We start from the raw sequence: 16860 nt of genomic DNA, 5'->3' as shown, positions 1-16860 counted from the left end.
CCTTTTGCAGGATGAACAGCTTACGGAGTACCCTCTGCGTGACAGTTTATAACAGCAAAAGAAGTCTGTAGGTTTCCCCTTGCCATCCAAGAGTTGACCAAAGTGCTGCAAGCATTTGCAAGTGAAAATAATAGAGACATATATCTCTGGTCAAAGGATTACTAACACATATTATTTATAAAGAATTATGTCTCAATTAGAGAGCTCTTTAGAATAACAAAAGGGGAGAGAAGCTTAGGAAGAAATCCAGTTGTGAATATATTTCTGTCTGCAAGCATTTTTGTCAAAACATGAGCACAGTCTTCTGTGCATTAAAAAGCACAAGATTTTGTTAGATTTTCAAAATGAACAGTGCCAGAGCTGTGAAGAAAATTTCTTGAAGATGAAGTATAGCCCAGCTGAATTTTGTAACAAGTCACTTCAGCATTTCTTCAGCTAGGACTTCATTTTACAAATTTTCAGGAGTTTTGTCTTTCCAAAAAGACAAGACACATGTAAACAATGCAGGGAACCATATTTCTGGCAAACATCTTTGAATGATCAGCCAGCATCCCTCGACACAACAGAAATTCTTTTGCCACATCAGTGCAGTCTCACTGGAGACTCACCAAAGTAGCTGACAGACAAATGAGTCCCAGTGCTATTGTTTGGTCTGTCTGGAGGTTATAAATGGGATAAGTCTGCAATGATTTACTCTGCAGAAGAGTTTCTCCTGATGAAAACAAAGTGTAGCAAACTCCTCATTGAATGGAAACTTTCTAAAGCTGTTGTGAACACAAGCAACTGCAAGCAACTGCATACTACGCTGAGAGTGGGCCAATAATTTTTTTCCAAGGAAATTGAAAATGTGGTGTAATATCGTGTGTACACCTCTACAAGACTGGAACTCACCTGTACTGGTGTGTCTGCAGAGGACTTCGTGTGCTGGCAGCTCTGAACGAGCTGGAACAGGGGGCTTGGTGGTCTGAAGGAAGAATCAAAGATTTTGATCAGATGAGGTGAGGATTTATGGCAATGCTATTTAAAGACAGCAGCAGACAGGGTGTACAGTGTGTGTGTGTGTGTGTGTGTAGTCACACAAACCTTTGGAGGACTGATCATTAGCTGGACTTGACACTGGAATAGTGGCCATGATGTTATTGAAACAGGTTACCACAGAAAACCCTTTAAGAAGCATCTGCATTTAAAAGGTCCATGTTTACAAGAGGTAGCCACACTGGTTTAAGTGCTGAGGTTATTTTCTACTTTACACATAGAGGACAACAGTGCTTGAGTGCAATACTTCAAGCAATTTTGACTTTTTCTTTTGTATCATCTTCTCAACTGGTTTAGTTCAGAGACTCTTTTCTGTTTAGTACTCTTTTTTTCCTCTGTCTCTAAAATGCAGGTGGTGCGACCATACCAGACGATGTCCAATCCCATGAGTAAGTTGACAGTGCTCAACAGTATGCATTCTCATTTTATTTTGGCTGACAATGGCACTACTGGTAAATATGGAGCAGAGGTGAAGCTTCGTAGACAGCTGGAAAAGCACATTTCACTTCAGAAGATAAATACAAGTGAGTAACACCTATTTTTTGCTTATGTTGTTTTATAATGGCAATTATGTCAAAGACAGTATGAGTTTAAATAGTCAATAAGGCCTGTATATTTTGGGGAGTGGTTCTACTGTCTAAAATGGTGAGCATGAACTAATAAAAGCAAATATTGGTGAATAAAAATAATAAAATTTTATTTTAGAGAACTGTGGGTAAAAATACAGCACAAATAGCTGAATTTGTTTCTAGTAAGTTTCAAACAATATTTCTCAAGGCTCTTCAAGTTCAACTTAGGTCTTTGGTAATCCCATCCCCTTAAAACTGTATACAGTTCTCGTCCCCTTTGTTTTGTAAAGAATACAGTGGAATTACTAAAGGTAAAGAAACGCGTGACTTTAAGTAAGGGAGAGTTTTTTATGATGAAGACTTTGCAGGTTGGAAGAGAGATAACTGAGGTGTATAGAGGTATAAATACTGCATCATCACAGGAGAAATGACTGGACAACTCGGGCAGTCCCAGAACTATTGATGTTTCAAGGAAGAGAGAGTATGCCATTGAAGTGTTACTATATGTTTGCATTATGTTTATTAGTTTTTCCTAGGCAGCTGTCATTAGCCACAGCCAGAGGCAGAATATGAGGTTAGATGGCTCTTTCACCTCATCTTGTATAATCATGACAACACATTCCATATCATGATCAGACTGACGCCCCAGTTTTTCTCTCAAAGTTACAAATTTTTTGATTCATAATCATGTACCACTTTCCTACGTAAAATGAAAAGTAAATAGTCACCTAAGTAAGCACTTCTGCTTGGATAAAATAAAAGATGATATCTCAGTATTGGTATTATTATTTCTGTACTGTACAGATGTTTAATTTAGATGGGGACCTAATTTCTTTCTAGATATTTTGGATTTTTTTTTTTCTGTTTACAATCATTTAGTTTTTAGAAACTTAGTGCTAGCAAAAGAAAAAAAAGGTCAGCTCTAGAAATTGAACATACGCCGTACATAGGGAAGAAATCTTCCTGCCAGGCAGGAAGATTTTTTTGTCTTACAAACAAAACTCAGTGTTGTATCTGCAAAAGCTACCTTTAGGAATGAAAACAGAACTCATTTTTCAAAAGTGATCATATGCACAGCCTTTCTGCTGGTAAGTCTCTGTAAACATGCAATTTTGAGGCTACGAGTGATGACAGTTTTCGTGATATAGGCCCTTGAAACTAGAATGAGATTAGGAAACATGTTTTAGACATCAGATGATAGTGAAGTACAGGCAGGCCCAATGGGGTGAACATAAATTAGCACATTGGTCATGTTTGATAAAGCTTTCTGTATGATCAGTGTAGTTTGTGCTTAAATTAAAATGGTGTGATACTTACACCTTTCAACACCACTGTATGAATTACATGCACTACAGGCTAATTTTTTTTTACAATATCAGAGTATATGTTGCTTTTTCTCGGAGAGTGGCGTATAGGTATGCACAAATGTGTGTGCATCCTAAGTGGTGTTTGCATGTCTGTGCATTTCCTTAACAGACGGAGATAGTTTGATCTAATCCTCTGTTGATGAGCAACAAAAATTCACATTTGAAAATGGCGTATATGATGTAATCAAGCTGTAGAAAAGTGTGCCATAAATAATAATTATTTTGAGGACATATAAAAGAAAAATATGAGCTTTTGCGGTTTACAGCACAACGTTGTGTTGTCAAAATCTTTATGTTAAAAAATAAATCTCTTTAGAGAGATTTAACCTAATTCAGGTTTCGAAAAGACATTTCTCTGTTTAAAAGTGATTGATGGATGAACCTCAAAACTTCAGTGGTTCAAGTCAAATGCTTGCCTGACCTCTTCAAACACCTACAAAATATTAAGGATTTCTCTTCTGTGGTTTCTCCCTGCAGCACCACCCCCACACCCCAGGAGCATGTATCTTACTTTTCTTTTCCCTTTCCTCTGTGACAGTCTCTCTATTATTTAACCTCTTCCTACCAAATCTCTCTTAAAAAAAACCGTTGGGTCTCACAACAGTTCTCCAAAACAGAAATGTGAGAGAATTGTTAAGAAGGAAGGTTGCTGGTAAGATTTGCACATCTTTGTCCAGTGACATCCAGAATGTTTCTGCCACATTTTGTTTTCCTCTGTTTTAAAAAAAGGTGACTGAGTCCTGCTCAGCCTCTAGTTAATAGAAAGGTGACCATATGGATGAGAGGAGGACCACCTGCCCTGTTGGGTCAGCCAAGCAGATGGCCACTTTCTGAATGCCTTTCCTTACCCTCATTCCTAGCAGAGCAATGGAGATCCTCGGCCCTGTGCATGCAGGGATGATGCTGCAAAGGCACCTTCATCCAAACAGGAGTGTGTGCAGCCCTGTCTGTCCTTACCATTTTCCAGTAGCGAGCATGGGCGGTGGAGAAAAACACTGCCAGCATCAGACTTTTCTTTGCTGAAGAGTCAGGAAAAGGTACACTTTTTAGCTAATCGCCAAACAAAAGAGTGGAGGGCTAGAAAACAGAACAGATTTAGGAACTAATAAACAGTTGGTCGCCTCTTATGTCACAGCCTGTCCCTGGACAATAGTACTGAAAGCAGATTTTATTCTTATTTTTAAGCCTATCTCGCTTTTACAGGCTAGGCTTGTCATTTTTTCTTATTTACTTCCCGTTGCTTCAACTGTATCTTTCTCCAGTGCACTGATAGCTCTCCTGGACATTGGGGATCACACACTATTCACAAAGGGAAGCTTCAGTCGTGTGCTTACCTATTAAAGACACGGAAAGAAAACGGTATTCCCTTGAAATAGATTAGGACAGTGGCAGTCTTTTTATAAAGTGTAAGGTTAAATCAGGTCATTAAGGATGGCAGATAATTCTGAAAGACTCAGATGTTTTTGTTCCTGGTATAGCATCACTCTCGGTCATTCAGCAGTGTCTATTCAGCATTCAGCAGTGTACTATTAAATAATAATAATAAAAAGCTTGCTCTGTGCCCCCTGTGAACACTCAAGATTTCATCGAATACTCTGTTTCCACTGTACATTTTTAGATTTTACTGGTTCCATAGCTCTCATTTTGTCCACAGCAGATATTCAGGAATTTTAAAAATGCTTCCCAGGCAAGCAGAGGGTACAGCTGCATTTGTGGATCAGTCTGAATCTGCAGGTTCAGGACAGAGTCTCCAAGTTGTGCATTTAGCTAGAGGTCAATTTTATGCTTCAATGCTCATGGCAGGTCTTTCTTATTTTCGCAAGTGGCGACTACTAACACAGCCCAGCAACCGTTTCTTGCAGTGAGCCGTAAGTTGGCTCAAACTCATGAAGTTTCAAAGTACAGAAATTTGTAGTAAGAAATGTTGAAAGTAAGATGAACTTTTCTAAAACTTTTTCAAGATCAAAAGGGAATATTGAAGGTGATCTGGTCAGAAATGTTTCTGGTTTCCAATTCACACGTTTGAGTCCTGGAGTTTTTGTAGGCATTTAAAGGCAGGGAGATCACCTTAAGATATGCTCTGGAAAGAAGGAAGAATATCTTTGTGATCATCTCTGCCATATGGTTTATTTGTACAACATTGCATGGATAATTTGACAGCTTATGTAAAAATTTTTACATTGAGATGTGGAGTTAAAACAATTTTAGTTCATCTCATTCAAAAAATATTGCATTAATGAGGAGGAAGTTTTCATGAGAAATGTACAAAGATTTTAAATACAATGAAATGTCCCAGGTCAAAAGGTGTGATTTTTCAGTGATGTAGTAAGCAGACTACAGCTGTGTTACCAGCTATGATGCTATGCTTATACTGTTTCTTGGCATGCAGGATTCTGTAAGCGTGTCAAGCTGACATAATTCACTGCTGCCAGTTTACTGATTTCTGATCACTGCTTCTGGAAGTGCTTGCAATGCTAAACTCTGTCTCACTGCCTTGAACACAAGGGTTCACAGCTATTTGTAGAATGATAGGTTTCACATGGGCTGGGACAGACAGCTGAAGGTCCCCAGTCTGTCTCTTCTGACAGCAGACTGTTGTCAATGCTAGATAAGCTTGTCCATAGTTTTGTTTAGCCAAGTCTGAAAACCTCCAGTAATGGATATTCAACCATATATATGGGCTCCAGCAAAATTTTTGGAAACTTGCCCACCCCACCATTAGTGTCTGACCTGGAGCCCCTAAACCGCTACTTGTGACCATTTTCCCCGCATGCGGCCTGGCCCTAGCAAGAAGAGTATGGGTCTAACACTTTTTAACAACCCTGCAGATAGTTGTAGGCAGGTATTAGATTCCTCCTTAGATTTCTTTTCAAAAGGTTAAACAAGCCCTGCTGTCTCAGGGGACCTCTCCTCCTCAGATACATGCTTTAGGCCGCTCTATAACTGAGCAGCTTTTCTCTGGGCGTTCGCCAGTTTCTCATCATCCTTCTTGAAGCCGACAGCCCAAACCTGAATCCAATACTTCAAATGCAGCCCCACTAGTGATGAACAGAGTGGGAGTGGGTTAAAAACTCACATCCAACACACTTCTCTAACGTAGCACAAGTGCACGTCTTGTTTTATGTGCACTGAGAGCATGCTGTTGGATCATATTCAGATTGGCACCCACTGTAACCGCAGGTCCATGACATAAGGATCTAGTTATCCAATTAGAATAAAAGTGCAAGTTTCACTCTGAACAGTGCAGTAAGTTACCTTGTTGGAATCCTTTTCCAAGAACAAACACAGCAAAATTGCAATTCATGTGGAATTTTTCAACTTTGGACTTCATTTTCCCAAAAATCACACAAGTCCTTATTGTCTTTGAGACCTAAAATAGTTTTCAGTTTAAAAAAAATGTGGTCTATTTTACTATCTTTATAAGAATAACTAAAAGTCATTAGGCATTCATCCTCAGGAGAGAATCTGCCATGATATTGTAGAACTAGCATTTAATTATTCTTTTTCTAAAATTCTTGTGCATCCCTCAAGCTCCTCTCATCTATAATATTCCTTGATTAAAGTCATTCTAAAGTCTTAATGTTTCAGCATTTAATTTTATTGAGAAGGAATAGTTCAATATTCAACGTATCCTCTAAAATGTTGAAAATTTCCTTGCTTTTCTAGAATGCCATACACAATACATTTCCTTCTCCCCCGATGCCTGGGAAGTATTCTGCACATTGTAGATCTTTTGTCTGCTTTGCACCTGCTTTTTTCCCAAATATTGTATACTTCTTTCCAATGGGTCACAAAGGTGCAAAGAAATGTTTCAAAATAAACTGTTTAAAATAAAAGAGGTAGAACGATTTTCACCAGATAATTGGTGAATTATACCAATTGGTATTGGCCTTGGATTAGAAATTAATGAATATCTTATGATCCCACAGGATGAGAAAGCGCAGCTAGTCTTCTTTTCCCATCCTGGGAAAATACTAGTGGCCAGTACAGAAAGAGAACTTAATATATCACCAAACAGATGATGTAATCTATAAACAGAGAAAGGAAAGAAATTAAGCATCTAATTACTGGGGATGACCTATTGCAAATTCTCCAATTATGACATTCCTAGACACTAACAAAGCTTTTCTGTGAAGTGTGCTAGAATGGCCTGGTCATTTGCTAAGATGTATATCATTACCACTTCTGCAGAACATTGCTGAGTAACACAATAGGTACACCAGTCTTGCCTCCAACCAGAAACACAAAAGAAATCTGTCTACAAAATGTGCGTTGGAAGTTGCAAGTGATAAAATATTCATTCCTTTCTTCTCCACAGGTGGTGAGATTGGAATAATTGGAATAATTGCTAATGTAGCAACTCAGCTAATAGGTCTGATCAACTGTTAATCACTTTCAGGCAGACAGTCCAATGGGTTGACATGCCGTGGGTTTCACCCATTTTGTGATTAGCCACAGCAATGCCTTCTTATTAATCAGTGTGGTCTAGAATTACTTGATATTACAAAGACAGACCCTTTACTGGTACTTATAGTCTTCTAAAATCCTACCTAGTTTTCCCCTTTTGACTCTGCACTCATGTTTGCATTTATATAATATGCAGTTCATACCTCCTGTTTGCATTAAGACATTCAGTTCATGTGATATAGTTGTTGCTATTAACAGAATTGCTGCTACTAACTAAAATATTCTCAAATCTTTAAAGAGCCTGCAGCATGATTACCAAGCACTTCCATCACAAATCCCTACTTTCCTTCATATGAATGATACTAGTGGCGCAGTGGAGAAAGACCAAAGGACACAAATTATTTACATACATGAGATTATCACATTTAGCCTATATAAAAGCTTTTAATTTGAATGAAAGAGGCTGTGAATTAATTTGGAATGTTGTAAGTTTTTCTTTAGAAAAACACGTATAATTATCTGTCAGCAGAATCAGAATCTGGATGTGACGCGACACATAGCATTGCATAGCGTAGCATGCACTTGCAGCACATTCTTGTGTATGCATAACTATTCTGGGAAACTTACAGTCATTTTCTGTGTCTTGCATGTATCAGCATATACGTATCAGTAATAAAATTTGTGTTTGGCATGTTTTAGAAAGGAGTAATGTGCTTCTGGTAGTGATTAGAAGGGCAGAATAAGTTTTATGTGATAGTTGCAAATCTGACAAATGGCCTTGGAAATATATTCATGTCATAATGACAGTTTTTCTTTTAAATCCAGGCATCTTTCTTATATTGAAAGCTTCATCTACCAAAAGATTTAAATCTTTGTCAAAATACTGCCAGAATTTTCTGTTCTTTGTAACTACCTGACAGAGATTTTACATCCTTAAAGTTTTCTTTGGAAAAAGGTGAAGTCCAAACAGTGAGGCAGCGGTATTCAAATTGGGGTTAACGGCTACCATCATGGATTAAAATGTAAAAAGATCTAATATATGCTCTAGTGATTTAAAAGAGGCTCATTCTCTTGTCAGCTTGGACTACTTAGATTTCTGCCATTTTATCGTATGAGACATAACCTCAGAGAAGGAAAGAGTAGTGATAAGGCAAAAGGACTTCACTATCATGAGGGATGAAGATAACAAGGATATATAATGTCACCTAGGCAGCCGGAGTCCAGCCTTTGCTGGTGAGAGGGGAAGACTTTTTTTGCTATGAAAATTCTTTATTCTTCATAAAACTAGCTATCACCTTCTTCTTCAGGAACAGTCATGCACAAAAAACAAAGATCCTTTTGAGATTTTCAACAATTCATTTTCCAGAAGACCCAAAAATAAGGTAAAAATGAGGATGTATAACCAAAGACATATAAGAAACCAGAATGTTAAGCCAGAAGAGATAAAGGCAATGCATGTTTAATTGCAAGTAAACTCCTTCAAAAATCAGAATGTTTTGAGTAGTTTGGTTTATTTTGTATCTTCTCTAAATTCCTTTAACAAACACACTTTTTTAGCCTTTTTAAAGTTTACAGATCCAGAAAATGGACAAAATTATTTCTTCCTCAAAGCCAAATGTGGGCTATAGATCAGAAGGGATTCACCTACATGCAGTCGGCCACCCTTCCGGAATAGGGAGGCCATGTTACAAGGCTTTGAAGAACAAAGTGTACATTTATGTTAAAGCTGAATGTCCACTTATGTTAAAGTTGCCACAACAGATGTATATAGTGAGCCTCAACACTACTTTTCATCTCCCACTCTCCTGCTGCAACACTAACATGTCGTCTACATTGTGCTTCATCTTCTTTGTACTGTGTGAAAACAACAGAAAAAAACCCACATATTCTATATCACATTTTTATTAAGGGCTGGTGCCTTGTCCTCTTTCCTAGAAACTCTAGAGATCTCAGTGTTTTGGTTTTTATTTCCCTCAAAAAAAATGAAAAAAATCCCTGAAGAAAACTCTTGTGTATTTTGCCCAAGAATCATTTTGCACTGCTCAGTCAGTTCCATGTATTGAAGCATGTTGGTGTTTCTTAGAAAGATTACCACACCAAATCCTTAGGTTGTATAGGCCCACCTTGTGATATTCTTACTCTTCTTTTGATTAGTACAACTCTGGAAGAATTGTCTCCTGGACCACATAGGGCTTCATGTGGAATATTACTATTCATTATCAATCTGCAATAGTTCTTATTTTAAATATGCTGTTTGGTGCTGAAGGTTTGCTCTACCTCTACAGTATGCTGTTTGAAAACAGACAGACCACAGGCGTTGGTACGTTGTATTTAATCTTTCTTCTTTATAGAGTTGGTGAATATAACTGAGTTTTGGTCTGCCTATTAGAAAAAGTTACCTAAGAGAAAGGAATCGGTGGATAAAGTTGGGTGATTTGATTGAGTAGAGAAGGCAATTTGGACAGGGTAATATGTCGACAATATCTGTTCATGTGACCCGTGGACTTCCCTTTGTCATCCTATGCCTGAGAATATATGAAGGGGGCTGGGAAGGCAAAGGGACGTTCAACTGTCATCACTGGCATCTTCTCTGACCATTGCACCATCATCAAATGCATTGGAATTCTCATTTGTTTCAGATTTTTCCTCCATATTCTGTGCAGCCGTAGATGCATTTTCATAACTACATAACTGGGTTGATGTAGGTACAGACTTCTTTCTAGGGGAGGAAGCCTGCTACAAGTTTGACTTCTGTGAAATCTGAGTAAAACTCAGAACTGTTTGAAGCTTGACTCATTTCAGATTTTGTTAGAGATAAGAAACTTGGGCCTTTTTTATAAAAAGCATCATGATATTGGTGGATCAGGCACTGGAGACAAAAATATCATCTCAGAAAGGGCTGAGAAAGCACATTGTTCTTGAACCATAGAAACATACACAAATGAGTGCAAGTGGATCCATAAATTCCTCTCATGGACTTGACTTTCAACAGATGAGTTTGTTGACAATGTGTGTGTTTTCATATGATTGATATACAAGGAAAGAACACAGGTCACTTCAGGTCTACAATGTTTAGACATTTTACATTTATTGAATTCACTATAAAAATCACAACAAAGCCATGTAACTAAGAAACAGGTATTATTTTAGGGTGAATCCTTTTTAGCAAAATTTCTGCTGTTCTGTATCTCACCTGTTCTAGTTTTCTAGGACAGATGAGAAAAGAGGGGTAATTTTCTGAGGTATATAGTGTCCAATATGTTGATAAATACGTAAAATATGGCAAGGGAAAGCTCCTCAATATGTAATTTGAGGCAGAGTAAAAGTTGGTTGTGTTAGTGTGATAACTTTCTCAAGTGCTGGCTAGAGTATGTGGTAGTGCTTAACATCCAAAGGGAACCACCAAGGAAGATTAGACAGAATGTGAAAATTACTGAAATTATAGTTGCCATATATATATATAGTTAACCACCAAAGGGAACTACCAAGGAAGATTAGACAGAATGTGAAAATTACTGAAATTATAGTTGCTCCTGAAGCTCTTCAGGCCGTTACCTACAGCTGATGAGCTCCAAGAAGAGCGAAACCAGTTAGGTCCTGTAGTACTGGCCTAATAAAGAGTTAACCACTAGGACAGACAGGGAGTAAGTAAGTTTGGACTGAAATCCATGAAGGTTCTTGTGTGTGTGTCTTTGAACTTGAAGTGCCAGCTTTGAATTATATATAGCCATCCTGTAGAAAGTAACCAAGTGGGTTGTTACCAGCTTGTGAGGCCCACAAATCCCAGAGTTTAGTCTTACATAGACTTCACACATCTTGCCTGTTCTGAGGACTCTCTAAAATTTGTCCTTTTGCGAAGACAGGTATGAAAATCAAAAGAAGGTATCACAAATTTTTCATCATTTTTTCTTGTTACCATCCTTGATGTTCTTCGGAGAAGTTTTTAAGATCAGTCCAATACTAAATGAAGATATGATCCAGTTGTCAGGTCCACAGATTTGTCTGTCAATGCCACATCTGGTAGGATGGCAGATACATCACTGAGTAGGATTAGACAGATGAGGAAGGACCACTGAACAAATAAAATTGAGAGCGAAAGTACTGAGATGAGGCAGAAGAGAAAGGAGAACAGGCTGGGACAAATAAAATGCAATCATACTCTTAGTGAAGAAGAGAATTAAAAATAGAGGAGGTAAAAGAGGGTTATGGATTAGACACAAAGAGACAGAGAGAAAGTAAAAGTGTCATTGGGATACCAAAAAGGAAATTAGAAAGATGAGAACGCAGTATGGAAGCGACCATAACAAGGGGATCAAGGAGAATGAATGCAAACTACAAAGGAAACAATAAAGCTAAACAAAATAAAATTTATAATAGTAATTTTAAAATGCAGTTGAGAAGCATGAAAAAGAAAAAGGAAATTATACCAAATGAGATTCAATGAGCCCATGGCAGAAGAGAAGTCAAAAAATAACTTGAAAAGCAAAAATAAGTCCAATGGTTGTGAGCGTTCCTTTACTAGTAATGGTTCTGTGTCATTCTGTCACACATAATCCTTTAGTTCTGTGTCTTTGAGAAAGACAGCAAATATTCTTAGAATTTGTTGTATTGGCTTACCGGGTCACTGATTTCTCTAGACATAGGGCATGTAATGAGCCTCCAAACAAGTGGAAGTTCCACTTAATTTATGGAAAATAGAAAACTGCTAAAGTTGTTCAGAAGAGGGTGTAATGAGTTTCAGCTCCTATTTTTCTTTTTAAATCTGTAAGTTTCTTAGCTCTTATTTCTCAGTAGTCATTTCAAGGATTAAAAGAAGTATCTGTCTTATCTTTGCCATATCTGGAATAAGTAGGAACTGATTCTGCTCTGGGGAAGATACTGGAGATAAGGGGAGAGGAAGAGAGAGAGCTGACTGTAAGAAGTGCAGCTATGTGAAATTAAGTTTGAGCTGATTGCGGCATCTGGGGGATGTTCCTGTCTCTCTGGGTAATAAGACCCAGCATCCCTCTCCATCATCCTGTGAGGGAAAGCTACATTTGCTTTATTTCCAGTCACGTTCGCTTAGTAGTTAATAATGTAGTTGTTCTGATGTTAAGCATACTGTGGCTGTGATTTGCAGAGCTGAGGGAAGCAGATCTTATCTTCGATAATGTTTTTTAATATTTGATATTGATATTTTAGCCAAAATTGTTTCATATGCATCAGGAGGTGTTTCCAAAAGGGCCTGAAGGCCAAAAACAATAACATGAAAAAATCCCAAGCTGTAATGTTATTTCGGTGTAACCTAATAGGAATGATCTAGATTATTTCAGGATGTTCTGTGTTATCACTTAGCCGTTCTGATGCAGTTGGGACCATAGGCAGTACCACATAGATATCCAGAGGTGAAGCAGACACATTTGTGTAGGCAAACTTTTAAAAGACTATTGTCAATCCAATACTATTTTAAATCTATTTAAGCAGCACTTACCCTGTGGTAAGACATGTTCTATTATAAACATCTAAAGAGCATTATCCGTTGACTCTGTATTACTGTAAGGCAAATATTAGTTCAGAAATTAAAAATTACTTTCCTCAAACTTTTAAGCTCATGCTGGATGGACTTTTGCTTATTAAAATTCCAGAGCATATTCAATTGTTTATCCATTCTGCATAAGTACCTCTCATTAGGATATCCAAGCGCTACGCAAACACTTGGAACAAAATGATTCTGAAAGCCACAGGATTTATGTGGTGTGTTTCTTTCAGCCTTTGCTGATGCGGCATGCTGCTGCATACTCTTCTAGTCCTGTGAAATATAGCAATGGCCTGGAAGTTGGACTTTTAAGACAAACTTCTTGAGCTAAAGACTTTCTTTGGTTTCCTTTAAGCTCCCAGAACCTCCAAGTTCCAATCTGAGTTTCAAGACACCATAAGCCTCAAACTCTGCAAAAAACTCAGAAAGAAACACTATTTTGCTGTGTTTCAATTACAAATGTTAATGCTTATTAGTTGATTTCCGCTCAAAAATAGTAGTTCATCTCACACAGTTAGGTTAAAACTAAGATCGGTTTTGGTTAAAATGTAGTTCAAAACTGTCAAAGAGCTTGTAAGCATATTAACATTTTCGTTGAGCTTCACAACACTTTATCAATCTTCCATTGACAGTTAAATGGAGTTCTCCACAAAATGCCAGTGATAAACAATCTGTGCATTAAAAAGTCCTGAACTGTAACCTCATCTGTTGAATAAATAGCCTGTACCTGGGAAATACATTATCTGTTTGATGCAATTAAGAATTTGTTACACTGGCACTTGCTTCAGGATTAGAGGCCCACATGTGCAGGGTGGTTTTGGTGTTTCTATTCCTAGTGAGTAGAATCACACGTACAAATTTGTAATTTCATTAACTTTTTATTAGTTTTTCATTTTGATTTAGTAAATATTCATCCACATGGCATTCAAATACAGTGTAATTTTGTTTCAACTGTTACACATCCAAAACATTTGTAGTAATCAAAGAAAACTAAACCAAGATGTACAGGTTAGAATTTACCAAATTAGAGTATCAAGATACCTATTGGTAATAGAGTTGTAGCAAATGTGTTCAGAGTGCATTTGTGTTGACATTAAATAAGCCACTGAACCCAAGTTTTACTTCAAGGCCAAGTTGGTAAAAACTTGTATTTATGAAGTTTCTTGTTTTGATCATCATATCATACAGTTCTGTGTGAAAGTGTATGAGGGATATCATGTCTGTAAGGGGAGGGATGTTTACCTTCAGTATGCTGAAAGAAAACATACTCCTACCCGTTTTACCATGCTGGCCATTTGCCTCTACATTGATGGTTACAGTTGACTAACGCTTAAGCCAGCTACCCACCACAGACTTAAATGATAGGTCAGGCTGCAACGGCGGGTGGAATTGGGACATACCTCAGAGCAACACAGGTACTTGCTGGCTAGCAAGAGCAGCAATTTGTCAGGAAGAGAGAGGCACCAGCACAGGGCTTTGGAAACAACCCTGGAGCTCAGGCAGGTTTTAACTCCAGAGGTACGGATAGCAAAAAGTTCCTGAAGTATGTGCTAAGGAAGCTGTGGTCCTGATTAACAGGCACATAGTTAAAAAGAGAACAGGTTGGAGAGAATTTTTTCTTAGTATCTTTGGGAAAACCTGGTGATTCATTCCTTATGATAAAGGACCATTTTCCATTAGCTGGAACAACATTTAAAAAAAAAAAAACAAAAAACAAAAAACAAAACACTAAAATTTTCTCCATAAAGCAGACTAGGAAGGCAGGAAAATCTGGAAGAAATAGAGGTCCTCATTATGTAAAATTGTATGTGACAGGAAAGGTTTTAAAATATCTGGCTTTCCATGCAAATTAATTTCCCCTGCACGTGAAAGGATATAAAAGTTTTGAGGAAACCTGTGGGGCATTTGTGCTAAACAACCTGTGCAAAATGGTCTATATACATGCCTTCGCACTCTGCAACGGCAAGCACTCACAGGCACACTAACATGTATATTTATATTCTTGGACTTCTATTTTATAACTGTGTTTGTCAGCCACTAAGAGAGCATTGAGTTTATTCCTTACAAAAGCCATTGCCCTAGAGAATTTTGCAGCTAGTAAGGTAGCTGTTGCGCACAAATGGTAGTCCTTTTGCAGAACATACACAAGTTAGAGGCCTGAAATAAATCTAAAGCCCATCATAGAAACTTTCTGCTGCTAAGAGTCTGTTATGACATTGTCTCAGGTAAGCACGTAACAACCTCTGATGTGATGACCCGTGGAGAAACCTGCTAATTTATGTACTCCACCACCCGCAATACATCTAGGTCCAGGGAAGCTTAGTAACCTGTGGGCCTGGAGGGTGGTGCTGTGCAAAACTGTGGAGGCCGCTTGATCATGCAAATATACCTGCTTTCATGAAGAACCGATGAGCCATTCCAGTTCAGTTTTGCCTTATACATCCCTGTACATGACTGTGGTAGGTTCAGGATTTCTAGGAAGGGTGAGAATCCTATTTCCACACTGCACAGATGAGCAGTGTGCGCCTCATTAAGAAAAGACTTTGAGATGTCAGGCTGACTGCACATGCACTAGGTTGGTGAAGGCTTATTCTTCCCACCCTTTGGGACATTCGGACTCACTGGGTATGTGCACAGTGACTCTGTCTTCTGTGCACCGTAAGCCTTAAGTTCTTCCATTGAATCCAGCTTCAAGAGAACTTGCTCTACAGCTGCATGTTGTCTGGGAGTTGTGACATAGGTTTCCAGTTGGATGCCACTTCTTGTCCCAACTGCCGTGCAGTAACTTCTCCAGTGGGACAGCCATGGGCCCCAACATCCCAAACAAATCTAAATAATTACCAAATTCTGCAGCCAAAATCTCCAGGTAGAAAAAGAAAATGAAAATGTGGGGAACACACAACATGTCTGGCCTGATGAACGAGCAAAGGTGGCCAGCAGGAAATCAGCTCAGATGAACCTCCCACCACCCAGTGTTAAGAAGCAGAAATTAGGGACATTTCTGTCAGAGATAGTGAACTAGAGCCTCTCAGTTTTATTTGCACTGGTCTCAGGTGTGAACTTAGAAATAGTACACAACATACTGATATGTCCCAGTTACTCTTATAAACACGCTTAAAACCATGAGTAGTAAATGCATTTTGTAGTAAATGGGGCATTTTATTCACCTGTTGGTCTATAAAAAAAAAGGGTAATTCATGTTTAGCTCTTTATAAAAGAATTAGTAATAATTTATAAGACAGTTATAGATTATTTATAAATATGCTCACAGTATAAAATATTAATGTTTTTCCAAGAACCAAGAAAACAAAGTAGAGCTTCTGCAAAGCACGGTAGATTTTTAAAAATCCTTTTTCACACAGCACAGACATGATGCAGGTTTTCCATGCTTCCATTTCCAAATCCATTCCTTTCTTCTAGTTTATTGTTTTAACTTACATATTCATGCACTAGCACTGTGTCAAGGGGAAAATGGGATTATTTTTCTGTATAATAACATGAAGACCTACAAGTTGCCACTGGTGCATATCAGGACAAATGTTCTGGTATGTACGTACCTTCCTGGAATCACAATTGCTGGAAAGTCTCTCACTGGCTCTGTTGCTGGCCACAAAGGCAATAACACAGTAATGAAGCTTGAGGTTGACTCTATAAATCTTTCATACAATATTGCAGTCTAATTTACAATATTGCACCAACAATATCTGCAAGGACTGACACTGTGAAACGCTTAGCAGTCTAGTCCACCCTGCAAAAATCTATGCTTATTGAAATACTCCAAACACAAGTTCTTGTTTTAGAAATGAAAGTAGTGATGAGCCTCAGAGAACTAATTTAAACTCCCAGATCTTTGGTACTCTTTGTTCTTCTTTTTCGATGAATCATTATATAAAATGAAAATAAAAACAATTTGGTCTGTATTTTATTAATTAAGCCATGAGAGACTACCTGTCTTTTTGCATTTGCA

The 16860-nt window shown here is 38.0% G+C and overlaps 1 protein-coding gene across 1 annotated transcript in view; it reads left to right on the top strand.

Moving 5' to 3' along the window:
* Positions 1 to 1387: 1387 nt before the first annotated feature.
* LOC104621397 (transient receptor potential cation channel subfamily M member 3) overlaps positions 1388 to 16860 on the top strand; it is a gene marked incomplete at both ends in the record, with an annotated part of 84051 nt that continues 68578 nt past the window's right edge. Inside the window, one exon of the mRNA XM_010287872.1 lies at positions 1388 to 1559. Within this exon, the coding sequence (XP_010286174.1) occupies positions 1388 to 1559 (172 nt within the window). The remainder of the gene's footprint in view (positions 1560 to 16860) is intronic.

Source organism: Phaethon lepturus, unplaced genomic scaffold, assembly GCF_000687285.1.
Source record: "Phaethon lepturus isolate BGI_N335 unplaced genomic scaffold, ASM68728v1 scaffold14790, whole genome shotgun sequence".
Classification (NCBI taxonomy): Eukaryota; Metazoa; Chordata; class Aves; order Phaethontiformes; family Phaethontidae; genus Phaethon; species Phaethon lepturus.
This window is presented reverse-complemented; position numbering and strand designations above follow the sequence as displayed.